Here is a 19288-nt window from a genome sequence, read left to right as displayed (position 1 = left end):
TGCCTGATTAATTACTGTGGTAACATCGCATCTGCATGTAAATTATTGTTAAGATATCCTCACGTAATGTTTACATTTTAGCTGCATTGGTGCCAAAGGAAACAATATGATATGATTTTTACCTGCCCATCTCCAGCAGCCTACTTTACAAACGAGCACCACTGAATAGTTAGACATTGTGTGTAAAGGGTGTTGGAGAAAGTCGTCATCTTTAATTGCTGAATGGCAACATGTTGCCATATTTAAGAATAACAGAAGTTATATCATGTATGTATTTATATGAAATATATACACAATAATGATTATAGTAAAAGATAAGATTTTGCACGAGTACAATAAAGACTGTGAGGGTGATGGAGTCCAGGATTCAGAGCTCAAAGATGGCAGCCGTGTAACAAAATGTAAAACTGTTCTCTTGCACTCGCCAGCAGGCTCTGATATTGTTTTGGTGCCACTCTGGCACTTTGTGGCCTGTGCCCAGCACGTGATGCGCACGTACATAAAACCAGTGCTGGGTAAAGCTGAAGTTCAGCCACTGTCTTAGCTGAGCTTGGTCATATTTATAATGACAGCACAGGCCTGTCACTGAAGACCGCCTCACATTTCTCCAGAGCAGCCCTCTGTCCATTCTCTGCCTTTATTGCTTTCTATACTCGACTCTCTCAAGCATGGACCTCTGTGTTTTCATGCAGTGATAACTCCATTGCTCTGAGGTCAGAACAATCCTTTACTGTTTCTATCATTTCCTTAACCAATTATCTTTCATTTCTTCACACTGCATCACTGTGCTTTGAATCTAAGATTCTTTATTTGCAGCACATGCATTCTTCTTCTTTTTGTCTCCTTTTAAATGTGCTGTGTAGCACTTTTTAAGCACCAATAAACCCTGCTCCAATTAAAAACCTTACCTTGTTAAAATTACTGTAAACATGTAAGACCACAGCCAGGATAATTGGCAGCCTCCATGTCATATTGTTGGTATATAGTGCTAGTCTTTCTGAAAATCAAGGCCACATTTCCCATAAACTTCATTACTTCCTGACCTCCAGCTCACTTCCTCTGGATTTACTGACACAGATAAACACATTAGAAATTAGTTTTCCAGCATGTTTTCTCTCCTCTCGACCATCTGCAGTTGTGATAAACCTGACTTTTGTTTCTCCTTTCGTATTTATTTTAGAAAATCATGAAACTATAAAGTTCCAGTGTAATGCCACTGTATGCATTCAATCCACACTGGATGATGTTTTACACCAACTGAGAGCCAACACATGCAACCGAGGTTCTTCTGTTTCCATCTAGTTTACAGTGCTTAGGTTTGTCTGATGACTTTAGTCACTGAACAGCGATATAATAGACATCAAAGTGCACAAACTTCAGGAGAACCGTAAGCTTATTTGGATTTTCTCGGTGTGTTTGTATTCCCAGAACACAAGTTGATGATATCAGGACATTGTTTGAAGGTGTCCTTTCTCACACTCCATTAACCATGTTCTCACTTTTGGAATAATTCTATGTGGTTTAGGCGAGGGTATCACCCGAGTGCTGGATGGATATGCAGGAGGTAGGACACATGCTACTGCTCAATAAAAACACAATGAAAATTGCTGTTTGCACACACTGTTGTTCATATTCTATATAAAGAGTGCAAAACTTTTTGCGTTCTGTGGGCATATTGTATTTCTAAATCCAATCATATATATTCTAAATCACAATCTCTTCATTTATCCACCAACTGCAACTGTACAAGTCGGAAGAATAACAGAGAAATTTGGCTCTTGGCATATGCATGATTGTGTGCACACAAGTGTTGGTGTGCATTAAAAAGATTTATGATATTCATTACGTATCTGGGTGCAGGCAGGGAGCCTGGCAACAGAACCACCAGGCATTCTGTACCATCAGATAATCATCTTCCTCTCTTTTTCCCTTTCTCTCTCTGTCACACACACACACACACACACACACACACACACACACACACACACACACACACACACACACACACACACACACACACACACACACACACACACACACACACAGGGCTCTTTATTGCTGCACACAGTGCCAAATATGCATAGTGAGAGTCCTGGGACTGACCCAGGTTTTACTGCTGTGATTGCAGAGAGAGGACAGATATGAGGGAGGGTGTGTGTGGATACAGATGCCTCAGCATCATTAACATCATCATCTTCATCATCATCAATATTGCATGAATAAAACACATGAGTAAAACAACAAATCTCATACATGATGACAAGTCACAAAAGGCTTTTTTGGGACTTACGATTATCATGACATCCTGTCTCATTTACAGCCACCTCTGTCAGGAAATGAAAGAGGTGGCTGTAATGGCTGTAATAAACGCTATGGAACAAAATATTAAGTTTGCCACACATGATATAAATAGAATATTCCAGCCACAGCCCAGATCTCTTCAAGAACAACAGGTTAAATAAAATAAACAAATATATAATACAAATATTCTACAAGTCGTCAAATTCTCATGTCATGCTGCAAAAAGAAACATGAAATATTATCGCTGTATTTGCATCTTTATATGAGGGTGGTGACAGAAGTGGGCAGATATTATCAGTAAAAGAATTCAAACAAACGGGTGTGAATCTGCATATCAACAATTTTATACAGATTTTATTGACAGTAGAAACTGTTACTGTAGATAATTTCCATCATCTGAAAAATATCTTTATATATTTTCCAGCATTAAAACTTTGAGCCCATGTTACCCACTCAAAGTTTTGAGTTTGCCAGTGAACTAAGAAAAAAAACTACAAAAGCCCACTCTGTAACTTAAACAAAAGCCAAAACAACAAAAGGAATAGGTTTTGCTGGGAAAACCTTCACTTAATCTCTTTGTATAAACACACACACAAACACACTCGCATGTAAAACACAGTTTTCCCTCAGGGGCGCTGCGGAAAGTGAATGTTTGGGCCATAAGACAGGGGTGGAGAGCACATCTGAAAGTGCACTCCCATTCATCCCACACCAGGGAATTCACAAATAATTGTTCACTTCCTACTGCTGGATTTCACCCACTTGTTAAATGTCTTTCTCACACACACACACACACACACACACACACACACACACACACACACACACACACAATGACAAAAACTAAGAAAACTGTTTATCTTACCTAATGTGGCCACTTTTAATTTTGTTAGGAGAAAATAATGAATATAGATGACCCCAGGAGAAAACATAGATCGAGACTGAAAAATTCATTACCTGGCGTTTGTGACTTTTCCCACTTACATATAAAAATAGAGCGTGGCTTTGTTTTAAAGCCACCCTGTTAGCATTTACAGATGCACACATTTCTGTGTTAGTCTTCCTCTCCAAATCCTCATCTAACCCCTAATAAGAAAGAAAATATAGACTATCTACCAAAACACATACTTTTTAGTTATTTGTGTTTATCAGGTATTAACAGCAGACTGTGTCCAGACATATTATTTACTCATAGAGGTTTCAGCTAGATGCTAGTGTGAGCAGACTCTGTAGCACACAGATATCAGATAGCTGATAGCTATCCCCTTCTAGTGTTAGCATGCTAACATTAGCTATACACACTGAACGCAAACGATAGTGGACACTTGATAGTGGATCACCTTGACCGAACTTGATTTTCAACATAAAAAATGTAAAATTAAATAAAAAGTATATAAAAATATCCTCTAATAACACTAGAAATGACTTGTCTGTAAAGGGTTAATCTTGAGAGAAACATACATCAAATATCATGTCAGTACAAATAATAAAATACTTTTGAATAATACATGTCAGCTTCATTAGTTAGATAAGTTGGGGATCCTTCTCTGAGGGGCATGTACAGCAGCGGTGAAGGGTTTGGGGACATTTTGAAACGTCCCTGTTTTTGGAAGAAAGATGAGAATAAATTGATCATTAATCAGAAATCTTTTATGAGGGACTGCGTAGAAAAATGTACAGAGTTGTGTGTTTCAGCGGCACAACGTGTTCCCTGATGGAATATTTAAAGGCTAATTCATCATTAGAAAACTTTTTAAATCGTGCTGACTCAGCAGAAAACCCTTTTGTTAATTAAATAAGGCTGCTGAGTCTCTGAAACATCAGCCTTCAACTACAGGCAGAAACGGCCAGTGAACAACTGTGTGTACAACTCCAGTCACAGAAAAATCAAAAGTAAATTTGATCTGAATAGAAAAAAACCCAGGAACAAATCTTGAGAGTTCCTGGTTTGACATCTCACAAGTCCTCAACTGGAGGCTTCATTAAGCTGTAAATGTAACAGCCGCATTGTGCTGGTCTGGGTAGGGAGTCCTGCACGCTGTCGCATGAAAATTTCAACTTGTTTTCGAAATGAACTGCCACATAAGGCTTTTCTTTCTTCTGTTTCTAAGAACTAAAATAGTTCACGGCAAGTTTCACAAGATGGTGAACGATAACATGAATCATTAGCTGTCAAGACTTTGAGAAATATTCCATGAATAATAGGAGCCTGTTTTTTTTTCACTTGATAACATTTTGCAGCGTTTCAGTTCACTTAAAATTTGTTTGACAGCCATAATGAAAACATTCCCAATCCAGCCTTCCAAATGGGACTGTCAGTACTAGAGCAGAGCACAGGATCATCAGTACCCTTTGGGCTTGATTCATACACACTGTAATAAGTAGCACATTGATATAGCAAGTGGCAGGGAGACAGAGAGCATCATTATTGGTGCCGTCTCCTGCCTGCATCCATTTAACAAATCTATTATAGAACATCACACACTGAGAAAGAGACGCATCTGTATCGCAGTCTGACAAATGGACTCTAACAGGAATGACTCATCAGTATAGAAAGTAGAAAGAGCCTCTGATGAACAGTCTGGATCTTTGTGACAGGACCATTTATGTTATATTTCAGCGTGTGTGTGTGTGTGTGTGTGTGTGTGTGTGTGTGTGGCACATATAATGAGCTGACAAAGCATGGTGACTTCCTGTCTGGCCTGTAAAAGCAGCATGATCTTCCTGTATCCTCTGCTATAGGAGCCCACCTGGGGCTGCAGACACACACCACATACACTGTCTGGCAGCTGCACCTAATAAGCTACATGGATGGAGAAATTCCCTGTATTACGGTCTCGGTCATCTTCCTCACTTTCCTCAGTGGTACCGTACTATTCACGTGGTTGCCGGTGGGCGATGAATGTTTGTCTGACCTTCTTAGCTCTCATCCCACACTCTCTTAAAACTTGTGCCAAGCTTTAAGCCTACGCACAGAATATCAAGTGTGTCAAGAGTGTCAAGCCAAACACACAAGAAAACAATCCATAGCCCATAAGTCTATAAACTCAGTTGAATTTTTGGCTGAGTACCATGCAGAAAAAAAAAATGTAACAACATTAATCATGGGCATTTTAGGAATTTAAGATGTGAATCAACTTGCTAGAAAGCAACCAAACAGCTGTTTAAAGTTACAATTGTTTGGCACATTACCCACAGGTTTTACCGGCTGTGTATAATGTGCACATTTTTTGTAAGCTCTTCTTAGGAAACATGATCCATGGAATTGTAGCAAAAATGACAATTAGACAAAGTTTAAAGTGCAGTAGTCGCATTGCACACAATTCAAGCTGTTTATTTGCTACATAAAGTGAGAACTTCACTATCATTCTGCACCTCTGTCAGCAACAATCACCCAGTGAGCTTTACAAGCATTTCTCACCCTAAAATAAATTTTTTTGCTACACCTTCCAAAATCATTGGGTACAAAAACAATCTGAGGCTATACTTCTGGAGCTACTTCCTACTTCACACTGAGCTTACTGTTGTGTCATTCATGAATTATGAAGATTTCACACCTATTACATGACCGACTTGATTCATTTGACGCAAAAACAACTTATCACTTTCATTTATAGATATGAGTTTTAGTCATTTTGGTCTGTTTTTCTGCACCCTGCATTTGGCATTACTCACACTTTACTCACTCACCAATCAGCATTAACATGTTGGTTTACTGATGCTGACGCTTGATGCTGGCTTTTATGTGTATTCACCATGACCAATATGAAAATACGGAAAAAATCTTAGTTATTCCTCCGGTACAGTAGTTGGAGTACTGGGGACTGTAACTATTCTGCAGGTTGCTGATGTTCAAACATTACCTCTGTGAGAACTTTCTCAATAACTCAAAAACTCTTACAGTACTTTGACAAGAAAGAATGAAGGACTATTTTTGTGTGTCTCAAAAAGACTCCATGGAATAAAAATAATAATCAATACTTTCCATTTCTTTTCTTTCCCAGCAATAAAATCCTGATGCACGTATTTTTTGTCCCCTGTTGCCTCAGTGTTTAAAAGGTGTTTCCCATTGCATTGGGATGCCTGATAAAATGCATCCTGCTACAAAAATAGATTTGATTGACCTCTCTGAGGTACTTCCATCATGTTTTTGTCTCTGTAAACAGCAGTAAACTTGTTTTGAAGTTTGGGACAAAGTTTACCTCGAGGACACTGGAAACACTTTCATGAGTAAGATGGCTCTTTAGAAGGCTGGTTGATAATATCTCAACAACATAATAATACTCTTGATAGTTCTGCAATGTGGAGGGCATTTCAGAAAAGCAACAACAGAAGACACAGAGCCTACAGTTCTCTAAGCAAGTCGCTGTTTCTTTCTTACAAACCCGCAGACACACGTTGTTATCCTACCTCTGGTGTTGGTAGCCATGTCTGCCACCTTCTGAAAGGCATCAAGGAAGGCCACGGCAGCCAACACAGTGGTTCTATGGACAGAAAAAAAGCATTTTGACAAAACTTCAGCCTGACTTCACATGATATTAGGATATTATGGTATTATGGAATTTATACATAGACTATATTTAAAACTGTATATAAAAATGGAGCTGTACCAACAATACCTGCTGCTGTGTCAGTTTTAAAGCCTTAACTTCCTCAACTCATTTTAAGTGAGGTTTAGATTTAAGTGAAAAGGGTACAAGATTTCTCTAAGGCCTCTCACTAATAAAAACATTTTAACAACTAAAATATCAAATAGATGAACACTTTAATTTCATTCATTGTCATTTCTGATTCATCTTTTGGATGCGACAGTGGGCATGTCTGAAAAAACAGAATGTGAATATTTTGAAGGAAACAGCGTTGCGAACAAAAGCAAGTGGAAAAGTCATGTCTGTGATGTGGGACTCATATACCTTTCCACAGTTTTTGCTAGGACTGTCCTACAAGAAATCTCAGAGTGTGTTAAAACTGTAACACCCAGTTATCCACTCCCATATTAACTGGTTTAATGCCCTATATTAGGCCCACTTTTCAGGCTACTGCATTCTCATATTTAGTCTATGCCTTTAAATGAAGTCTAAAGGCCTAAATACTGAAGGTAAAAAAAAAAATCCCAAATTCTCTCGACTTTAATCTGTCTTGTTTTGAAACTGGCATTAAATATTCTCTTAATATTTTCATAATTCAAAAGCTGTCGACTGTGCAGTGGTGTGTTGTGCAGTGGAGCATACCGGAGTTGGGAATGCAGCTTGGTGGCCTTGGCGCTGAAGTCCTCCCACACAGGATAGGAGCACTGACAACACAAAGAAAGGGATCCACATTAAAATGGAAAAATATCATTTAATGACAAAAGTTTACTGCATATATGTGTTACCAAACCAAAATACACGTGTTAAAAAGGATGCCAGAAGAAAAAAGATACATGAAGTCCCATATGGAAAAGATTTAATATAAATCTTAGTTTGTATCTGTCTTGTGTGAAACTTGTATGAAAAGCATACAAGAGTGAAAACAGATATAAGAGCCCTTGAAAAATTATATAATGAAACTTGTATGTTTTGGATACTTACTAAAACAATATATGAAAGTAATGAGAAAGTGGCCACTTTCATGAGTAATCACATATAAGTTTTTACTATTTCTTTTCCATATGGGGTGGGAAGATAATGATGTAGTAATAATATTCTAACATGAAGAGTTGCTTTTGAAGAATAAAAAAAGTTGTACTTTTGAGACTTTGCATTGCATTTTGCTTATATATGTTTCTGTGCATGCGTGTGTTTAAATTGATACCAATAATGTTCAATATGAATTAAAAATAAACAAATATTCTGATAACAGAAAAGTGTCTTTGTTGTAAATTCACTACAGACTTTTTCATTTCATATGCTTTGATGTCCTTTAGCTCTACATTTTTCAAGTTAAAACCATACAGACACACACACATACGTTTTCATATCTTAGTGAGGACATCTCATTGACATAATGCTTTCGCTGGCTGTTTACCTTAACCCTTGCCATCAAAAATGAATGCCTAATCTGAATCCTAACCCTCAGCCTAAACCTAACCATAACCTAATTGTAACCTTGATACTAAAACTGCATTTTGAGCCTGAAAAATGCCTTCAAACTCGTGCAGACGGCATTTTGTCCCCATAAGTGACTGTTAGGCCCCACAAGTATAGTAGCATGACATTTTTCTGTCCTCACAAAGATATCTAAACATGTACACACACACACACCAATTCCATTCTCTCCTCCATTGGTACTCTGCATCTCCCAATCCCTTTTTCACCCCCGCTTCACCCCGTCCTTCATCATCAACCCCCTCTCCTCCTCATGCAGCCATCTAATCCATCTATCCAACACACAGACACACACAAATGCGCACACACACATATAGAGAAGACTTGACAGCCACTGGCATCAGGCAGCATCAAAGGGTCTGACTAGAACAGCCAAGATCGTTAACACAATTCAAAGCTGAAACGGTGTCTTAATGGATGCTACTCCCCCATCCTCCTAGCACTTCTTAAGACTCGATGATTCCTCTATCACACACCCCCAGCACATATTACATTATACTTGATCCAGGTTAACCTATAACCCTGTTAAATGCTTGCAAATTGTGCGTGCCGGGGGTTGGCGGGTGTATTTATATCAGCATGAGGTCAAAAATGTCTTTACAGGAACAGTGAAATATGAGAAATCTGCCAGTGTAAAATAGAAACTCGAGGAAATGGAGGGTATAATGAAAAAATGAAAGTGAAGGAAAGAAGGAGGAAGTGGATGTTTTTGTGTGTTTCTGGGGGGTGGGGTATCCTGTCGTGATGTCAGCCTGGCACAGACAGTAAGGCCTGTATACTCTTTGATCTGGCCTGTTTGATGTGGCTTAATTTGGTCTGAAATCACAGTACCATTTCCCCTTGGTACTGAAAGCTACTCCCTCTACCCTCTATACACACACACACACACACACACACACACACACACACACACACACACACACACACACACACACACACACACACAGTAACCCTGCACCCTCCCTTTGCAGGAGCTTAAATAGTGTGGCTGGAAGATAAACCAAAGCGATGCCCCCCTCCTCGCACACACACTCATACATACACACGAGGGGAATCCTTCACTTTATTAGCATATTTGTGCAATTTCAATCCAATAAAAATTTGGTGGTAAGTTACTGTATGAAGACTGAGTAAGGATGCGTGTGATTGCTTTCAGCTTCTTAAAATGCAGGACACACACTGTATGCTGCTGTGAGGTATGAGGTATGATCAGTAGCTTCCAGATTAAATGAAGACTGTCTCTGTGGGATAGTGGCACTGAATATTCAGATGGCAGCATGGAGGCTTTGGGTTTGGTCTCGAGGCCATTCTGTGTGGCATTTACATGTTTTCAGCATTCCTGTGTTGGTTCTCTTTGGGTACTCCAGCTTCTTCCCGCAATCCAAAGACATGCATGCTGTTTTAATTGTTGATTCTAATTTTGCTATGGATTTAAGGTGCATGGAATTAAATGCTATACAAATATATGGCTAAACATGAATCGTAGTCTAAATTGCTTTTTTATACAGTGTGTGAATGTGTGTGTGAATGGGTGGATGACAGGTTGTGTAAAGCGCTTTGGGGTCCTTAGGGACTAGAAAAGCGCTATACAAATACAGGCCATTTACCATTTTTTTATACAAGTACCAGTCCATTTCTATTGGGTGTTCCTGTAAAGTAAACACAAGTTCCTTTTAATATTATATTTGCATACCATAACATTTTACATTATTTATAATGTGTTCAACGGACCTTATGGGCCTTTGAACATTTGTAAACCAAAAGAAAGAAAAAAAAATAGTAATAATAACTGGGAAAAGAGTCGGACTAGCACTGATCATTTTTCCACTGATTTAAAATTCAACTGTTTCATTTGTATTAATTTCCACAAAATATAGCTTGTGCTAGCATCAAACAGCATGGATAGTAAATCTCTTTCTCAGAACAAAAGATCAAAGAAACTGCCACAGAGATTTCATCTTTTATTTTAAAAAAATTAAGAAAAGATTGTTATTTCAAGGTGTAGAGCTTTATATTTGCTGGTTTGTTCTGGGATGTGTCTGCCCTTCCATGTGAAACGTGGGGAGAGCGGGACCCAGACTTTCAGGACCGAGCCAGAAGGCATCAGTGACAAAAGATATGACATTGATTAAGTCAGACACAACAGGCTAAACAGCTAGTCTAGCTAAATAACAAATAAAAACGATTGAATTCATAGAAAGGTATCAGGTGAGCCAACAGCTAAAGTAATCTGGATTTACTGGATACTCAAAAATAGCATCAAGATTTTGCATAATAGGCATCTTTCTTGAAAAAAAGCACACAAAACCATCCATCCATTCGCTTCCGCTTATCCTTTTCAGGGTCAGCCTAACCCAGCTGTCATAGGGCGAGAGGTGGGGTACACCCTGGACAGGTCGCCAGTCTGTGGCAGGGCCAACACACAGGGACAGAAAGCCATTCACACCTAGTGGCAATTTGGATTATCCAATTAACCCACAAGCTGCATGTCTTTGGACAGCGGGAGGAATGCTGTCCAAAGACAGCCGGAGTACCCGGAGGAACCCACACAAACTCCACACAGAAAGACCCCTGATGGTGGAATTGAACTCAGGACCTTTTTGCTGTGCGGCAACAGTGCCAACCACCGTGCCACCGTGCTGCCTGCACACACACAAAACCAGTGATTACACAATTGGTACTTTTCTTTAGTTGACACTTAAAACCTATGAGGCTAAGATTTAAAATATTCTTACAAAAACAGGGTCAGTGACACATGTGTGGACTTTTGCATTTAAGGAGATTAAAATTCCCTGGGCCTGCACAGCTTCTTGCTCGCTAAATATGTCGTTGCGTGTATGTTTGTCTCAACCAGAGAGCTAAAAGACCGCGACCATAACCACTGCTCTCAGATGATTGTGGGACTTGGAACATCACTGTGGCCGAGGGGCAAATACATCAGAGTGTGGGAGACACAGACAGTGGGAGACAGTGAGTGTGCGAAAAAGCTCTGGGATTGTATACTGTTACATCACCACTTCCTGTGTCACAAAAACATCAACAGGGCATGCACGATTACCTCTTGCTCACATACACAGACACAACAGCCATCCATTTATTGTAAACATAGCACCACTAAACTTTATCCCAGCCGTCTTCCTCTCATGTTAGTCAGTTGTTTAAAAATGGGTCAAATTCTAAAGACATTGGATCGGCCATGTATCAGCTGAGCGTGTGCATAATCATGTAATTAGAATGGTTTTGTGTTCCTTTTATAGAATATCATAACAGAAATTTCAAGCTCCACTTCACCTCGACACTTTGTCTTTCTCTCTTCCTTTATAGCCTCCCTTCCTTCCTTTTTCCTTTATTGCTTCTTTTTTTGTGGATGTAGCAAAACCGAATGTGGTTAGACTGCTGAGCTGCTGCCTGGATTTCATGTTCTATCGAGAGTGGACTTGCACTCTAAGCAAAACCATTCATTATAATAGAAACCCTTTGAAAATAGCTTAGTGATAACTAACTAATCACTGTCATACAACAGTTTCTGCATCTGTCTATTTTGCTCATGAAGCTAAACAATCAGTTGTTTTTGGACTTACAGAACAGGATGATGAATGTGACCGCAAAATGTTGAAGCCAAATCACAAAAGTGTAGCTTTCTTTAAATTAATGGTGATTAACGTTCAAAGAACAACTGCATGTTTTTTTAATTGATTGGTTTTATTTTCTTTCCTTTTTCTCCATCCTTAGCAGTTTTGAATAACAAGGTTCATCTGCTTTGAGTTAATTAGTGGTGACAATTAATTAATTAGCGGTATCCCTGTTTCCATGTTATACTGATTGTCATGGAACATCTAGTAGTTATCAGAAAGCACTGTTAGTGGTGGACAGGGTAAGCAGTTGTTTTGGGTGTTTTTCCTTTGTTAAAAAAATCCTTTTTACAGTAAATGTGTGTTGCGAAAGCATATATATAAGTATCCAGTCTGAGCTTCAAAAGTGTATGTTCTTAATACAATACAAATTACAAGAAGTTGGGACACTGTGTAAAATGTAAAAACAAGTTTGCAAACCTCATAAACCAACATTTTATTCACAATAGAACACAGAAAACAAATGTTTTCAGTGTTTCCCAAAAGTGCGTACATGGCCATGTTTACCACAGCATAGCATTCTTTCTTCTTTTAACAACAGTCTGTAGAAATTTGAGTACTGAAGGGACCAGTTGCTGAAGTTTTGGGACAGGAAAGTTGTCCGGTTCTTGTCACATAAAGGGTTGTAGCTGCTCAACAGTCCAAACAAACAACAAAACTAATTTAGGATCATCTGTCAACTTAACCTGCTTAATTTGGACTGCTCAGGAAAGCCAGTGCACCTAGAAAATATCCACGCAGGCATAGGTAGAACATGAAAACACAAAAAAGAAAAGCCTTAGTGGATTGATACTATGAAGTGAAATACTTTTAATTAGCCTGTCCATGGTGAAACCCACTTTTTAACTAGAGCCTAGCCAAGCTGATAGGGCAAGATTCATGGCCGTCGATTGGATTAGTGGAGGAAAATGGATGGAGAGATAATGCCAGTTCTCCTGATCTTTGCAAGGACTCATCACTTTTTGAGTTTCTAAACACAGAGTAAATTGCTGCAATTGAAACAGTGAGTTAGAAGTCAACGTCTGGGGTCATGATCCGAATTTCCCGTCCTTACACGCAGTGCATTCCAGTTCAAATGCATTCTGGCTACTGGAAATACTCAGTTTGGCGACAGTGCTGCCTGGATAGAGCATGCAGGGAGTCAGCTACACTGCACTTACTCATAGTGAAATCACCAAGCATAAAAACTGTTTAATCTTCAATGCAATTAAAGTAGACATTTGCCTTCTTGGACATTTTAAGTTCAGGGCTGTAGAGTTTGAGCTTTATTTTTTTATCATCAATCTGATGATTCCTCCATTGACTTCTTTTTCTTTGCATGCTGGAAAATCACTCAAAAAAAATCCAAGTTAAGTAGGATTTAGACCGTGGTGTCATCTACAGACAAGTTCTAAAAAATGCACGAGACTGACAAGACTTTGCATGAGTCTATACGTTAAATAACTAAAATATCAAAATGGTGAGCTGTATTTATTTAAAAAACAAACAAACAAACAGAATAATATCATCCTTGTGGACAACTGTGGGCACTACACACACATGCTACTACTTTTTATTCCACTTGGAGAATGTATATCTTCAGAGAGCCTTATGAACACTCTCTGATGACAATATTTATGTTACTTGGACTCTAGTGGACCCTTGTATGCTTGGGGATGTTGAAAGTACAACTCCTGCTGCAGAAAAAGACATTTGTGGCCAGCTACAGAAGTTCCTACAAAACAAACATATTGGTAATTCAGTATGATCAGGATACATTAAGAAGGCCATTTGGTTTGAATTTCATTAATGTGGACAAGAACAATAAGTGACATGAACCCATAGAATGATTATATGATTCTCAGGTGTACATTTGATGGATACAGTTTCCTGTTTATTTTTTTTAGCTGAATTAAAACTTACTTTTTGATAGTTGTGCAAATATCAAAAGGTAGACAAACTGTGCTTTAATCTTTCAGCAATATATATATTTCTTTTCACTCTTTTTTTTCTAGTAATCCTTCATTTAATCCAGTTCTGATTCTAGACTCTGGGGTACTATCAACAGTCCTCTGGCCTAGTTCTCATAGCACCAGTCCATCCAGTCTGCCCAGCATTCTATTGAGAGCTCCACTCCACCACTCCACTATAGTGGACGGGAAGCTTACTGTCTCCTCTCATTCTTTTGTTCCCTTTGTCTCCCCCACAGCAAGACAAAAAAACAGAGGAAATCCAGCAAGAGAGACGGAGGGAGAAAGGGAACGGGTGGAGGCAGGCAGAGAGGGATGTAAGGATTAGCATGAGTTTTTTTTTTTTTTTTTGGTCGTATCACTGAGCCAGTTCACACTTTAAAAGAGAAATGCAAGAATCAAACAATAGAAGCTAATTTCACAGTGCTCCATATGCATAATCATCTGCTTTCATAACGAGGATCAAACTCACTATTATCAAGGTTGGGGATGGATGTATAACCCACAGAAAGAGTGTTATATATCATATCTCTTCCAGAAAGAATGGTGATGTGTTTAGTCTCCTTTTAGTCAACAGTACCAGTGCATTAACTGGGATTTAGTTACATAGGTAAAGCTTCACGTTCCTGCTCAGTGTGGCTAGATAGAGTTTAGTGGCCAGTGAATTCAATTATGTTACATTACAGTCTTTTCCAATTTGGGCCTTTCTAATATATTAATTTTACCAGCAAATTAGACCTTGTATATTCCTGTAAAACTACAATATTTTCCTGTTTCATTATTTTAACTCACAGAGATTTGGTTTATTGTATCATCAATAAAATATCAGTCACTCTTTGAATTTGATGGTGGCTGACTTTGCTTTTTAGAATTTAAATTTTCATGTTGAGAAGATTACTCCTCTGGTTATGATGATGTCCCGCTCAGTCTAGACTGCACCTGAGTACAAAGTGGCTCAGAATTAGCTCCCAAGTCTGAAGTTTGGGAATGAAGCTGGAGAGTAACAAAAGTACTGAGACAATAGAATCAATTAAATGGTTGATCTACCGTCACCTAAGACCACGAGGTGTGGGCACTGACTAAAAGAATAAGATACCAGACATCATGACAAAGCTTTCTCCAAACAATTGTTAGAGGAAATACTCAGTGACGAGAAGTAAGTAGACTCCAGAGTAGAGCTGCTGCTAGGGTTTTCTCAGATACCAATGAGCGCTAAAAACAATCAGATTACGTACTCATTTGCAACAGTATCAATATCCTTCAGTCAACACACAACTTCACGCCACACCACTGCAGACAGACACAACCGCTAGTTGATGTTCAAAATGCTGAACAGTCTTTATAAGGAATTTCAAGGGTTCAGTCAAGTAAAGTAAAAAGTAAAGTAAATTAATGGCTGCCTAAATGAATAAATACTTAGCGTAAATCAATGGTTGCTTTTGTGCAACCATTTAATTATTTAATTATTTTATTTTTATTTAAATGTTGCGTTAAATTACTGGTTAGTTTGTATGGGACATAACAAAGTTAGCTTGTTGTGAATTGAATGTGAATTTATTTTATTTTTATTCGTGCACAGTGGCTGCGGTTCCTTATGGCCAGTCTGGGTTTACATCAGTGAAGTAAACTCATTTAGATTTAAGATGATGATGCTTAGATTAATTCACTCAACGTATCAACAGTACTGTCTAGTATAAAGACCTCATACTGTTAGTGTATGAAATGGAAATCAGCCATGATGGCTCGTGAAACTGTTGACATCTTGTTGAATTCACTAGACTGCAGTCTTGGGGTTCTTCCACATGCCAGATTCCACTTTAACCCCTGACTGTACTCATTTTACTGTTCATGTGTGGAGGCCTTCACAGCTGCACATCCATTAGAATTAGAATTAAGATTGGAATCATATTTTTATTCTCGTGTACTAATATTATTTTATTAATATAGTAATATAGTACAAGGTTCAGTTACCTTTGCATGGTGGAATGGTGGAATTTTCCTTCAACAAGCTACTTTCTTACTCTTTCTTACTTTCTTACTCGACTGAAAAAAACATACTTACTACTTAGTACTTAAAGTATTTTTTAACACAAGTATCTGTACTTCTATTTAAGTACAGAATGTCTGTACTTTTTCCACCTCTGCCTATGAAGTGCATTTGCACTGGACATATGCATTTTGTGGTTTCAGTTAGAGAAGCTAGTAGTTGAACTAAAAATCGATAAACTAAACAGGGGAAAATGTCACGTATGTAATATCAGTTTTAAACATTCTGAATAAACCGGTACTACGCACATCCTCCACCACATCACCTGGCAGTTGGTTTTGGAGAAAAAAGAATCAGCGCAGCAATGATGAAGCTGCCTCACTGCATAATTGATGAAGTGCAGCAGCTAATTCCAATCTAAACACAGTGATGAAGGAAAGAGGAAACCATCTGTGTGTTGTTGTGTCACTCTGCTGTTAGGCCAGAGATCACAGACTCCCTACGAGTGAAACATCTGGGATGTCTGCATCATACACTGCACTGATGAATGTCATGTAATATGCCAAACAGGGGTAGATATGAACATACACACATAATCAATCAAGTGTATCATAATAGGAATGAAAGCCGAGAATCAAAGAATATTAGCATTATTACAATAGGATACAGCTAAAAATATTTAACCGGTGCTTTAGCAGGATCATGACATTACACTATTTCAGGACCGTTACATGGTATTATTTGTGACTACAGATAAATCTTTTTCCTTTAACTGACTAACATCCACCAAATCACTAGAAAGCCATCGCTGGTTCAGCATTGAGTGTCAGTTTAGCAATGTCCAACCCTCAGTACAGAATTTCCACCTACATGAAGCAACCCAACAGGAAACACAAAAAAATTAATTTCAAATTTAAGATATTATGCTAAATTTCTACACACGTGTCTCTTTATTATGGGACTGAGTAACATTGATATCATCATAATAAGTTGAGCAAGAGGTTTCCGTTTGGACGTCCAAATACCTGCCAGTGTTTTATGACCATACAGACACTTCCCTGGGGAATTTACATTAAAATGCATCAACTGTGCATTCGAAGAAGTATCACATCAATGACTGTTTTCAGTTGTGAGTGTCAAGTAATCAAGGTTTAGCCCTAGACAGCAGAGATGCTGCACTACACAAAAATACCACTATAGAAAACACTCAACTGACCTCATTTAGTAGTAAATCATTGTAACTGTGAGAAGTAAGAAAAGTTTAGCTGGTAAGATGCTGAAACCCAAAGTTTAGATTTACTAGTTGAGATTGTTGAGACTTGCCAATGTGCCCTTATCTGTGTTCAGTCTGTGTCAGTATCTATTGAAGTGTCATCAAGTGCTCTAACAATAATCTACAGAAGAAGATAGGGTTCAGTTCAGTTTAATTCCATTTATTTATATAGCCCAATATCACAACGAGAGCTTGCTTGAGGTGCTTTATATTGTAAGCTAGACGTTACAATAATATAGAGAAACACCGACAAATAGATGAGAGCCTATGAGCAAGGATTCTGGCAAACGTGGGAAGGAAAAACTCCCCTTTAACAGGAAGAAATCTCCAGCGGAACCAGGCTCAGTTGTGACTGGTTAGGGTGGGGATTGGAAATTTACGGTCAAATTGGAAATTTAGATTTGCACTAATTAACAAGTATAATAGCAAAAACTACTCCGAGCGTAGCAGCAATTGCACCAGCACCTATATGCTATATGCAAACATATACTTCAGATCATGATGTTGTCTGACTGCATTTATTTGATGTGTCACCTGTCCTATTTTCCATCTTGCTTGTTCAGAACATCTGCTGTTGGCACTTGTCAAGGACAGCAGCTCCATATTTTGAAAGGTGGTAATCTAAAAGTGAAGTGACGTTTTACATTGATGACACTGATTAATATATATTTCTGCTGCTAGTTATGGTAGCAACACTATAATGACTTAAAATGACAAAATCAGTTTTTTAAAAATAAAAATAACAGTATATACTAATCTATATGACATACAAAGTGGAGCTGGGGTGGTTGATGCAGTTAAGCAGAGGAGGTTATGGGAAAGAGTCCAGCAAGTCAGAACCACACGTCCATTAATTTGGGAAAAAGTCCAATCAAAGAAAGAGAAAATCATCAGCTAGCCAGTAAACAAGAAAACTGACTTATGATGTGGATTTCAGCCTTAATTTCCAGGCCAAGTAATGATTCACACACACTTTAAGCATAAATATTCAGTCCTGAATCATAAAAGGCACACAGAGATGCACACATTTTACACCCTGCACAGTGATAAAAGATGAGACTGAGGTGCATTATCATTCACTGGATGGCATGTTCACAAGGAGCCATCAATCATCCAAACTCGTGGCTTTTTTTCCCTTTTCCTTTACTGGGCTGAAGGTTATTATTTTCTGCACTGCTCCGCTCTTGTCAAAGGGTTGTCACTGGATGCTGAAGGTGTGCCCATCAGGCTTCTAAGACTAAGTGCAGCTGTTATCGTCACTCCCCTCATGTACAGAGATGAGAGGTGGAACTTGATTGTAATGCCTCATAATATTATGTATTACCACTGTATCACATGGCAGTATCAATGGTTAATTATATTAGTGGGCCATATTGCCACTGTGTGGAGATCAAAATAGAGCAAAATACAAAACTGCACTTAAATGTTCTTAAAAGTTAAGGACTGGCTGACCTTCACATATTAAAGAAATTATGACTTCAGTTTCCTTTTACTTAGTTGAGCTATTCTTGTTTTAATGCATTACTGTAATACTATTGCAGTTCAATATTGCTAATGCTATATATCAGCTGATGATACGAAACACAATAGATTCTACCAATTAACTGTTTTCAAGAAATACCACATATGTCTTGTTGTGAAAGGACCCTGAATTTAATAGTGGAGGAAGATGGATGGATGGATGGGTGGATGGAAAACCTACCTTGGAATATTATCCCAAGTGACAACCTCAGGCTAGCTAAGATGTGAATAGAGTGAAGCTGTGCAAAGCCAACCCCTTTTCATCCTACGGCATAGATAGCAGGGATGTCACCGGGACACACAGTTATGGTACCATTCGATAGCTGCCACACCTGCTAACATTAAATGCTTATGCTAAAGTCTTGGCACTGTATCAGCAGTAGCCTTGAAAAATATGATTTAACATTTTGATCTTCCACTATATCAATGTTTTAAAATGTATTTTCAATATAGGAGTTTATTTTTGTTTTGATGATCATTTTGTTTAGCTGTTGAGCTGGGTAATGAGCATCGTGTAATTCTTCAGGTATTTAGAGCCT

At 38.4% G+C, this 19288-nt stretch overlaps 1 protein-coding gene across 5 annotated transcripts in view; it reads right to left on the bottom strand.

Moving 5' to 3' along the window:
• The window catches only part of LOC113026716 (MTSS1-like protein), a 79562-nt gene that overhangs the window by 51069 nt on the left and 9205 nt on the right, over positions 1-19288 (bottom strand). For all 5 annotated transcript variants that reach the window (XM_026175804.1, XM_026175823.1, XM_026175814.1 and 2 more), the window contains exons 2-3: positions 7533-7594; positions 6712-6785 (exon numbers count right to left, since the gene is read on the bottom strand). In XM_026175804.1, coding sequence (XP_026031589.1) covers positions 6712-6785; positions 7533-7594 — 136 coding nt within the window. The remainder of the gene's footprint in view (positions 1-6711; positions 6786-7532; positions 7595-19288) is intronic.

The sequence above is a fragment of the Astatotilapia calliptera genome, chromosome 1, assembly GCF_900246225.1.
Source record: "Astatotilapia calliptera chromosome 1, fAstCal1.2, whole genome shotgun sequence".
In the NCBI taxonomy this organism is placed as follows: domain Eukaryota; kingdom Metazoa; phylum Chordata; class Actinopteri; order Cichliformes; family Cichlidae; genus Astatotilapia; species Astatotilapia calliptera.
Note: the sequence above shows the minus strand (reverse complement) of the source record. Positions and strands in the feature narration are given on the sequence as shown.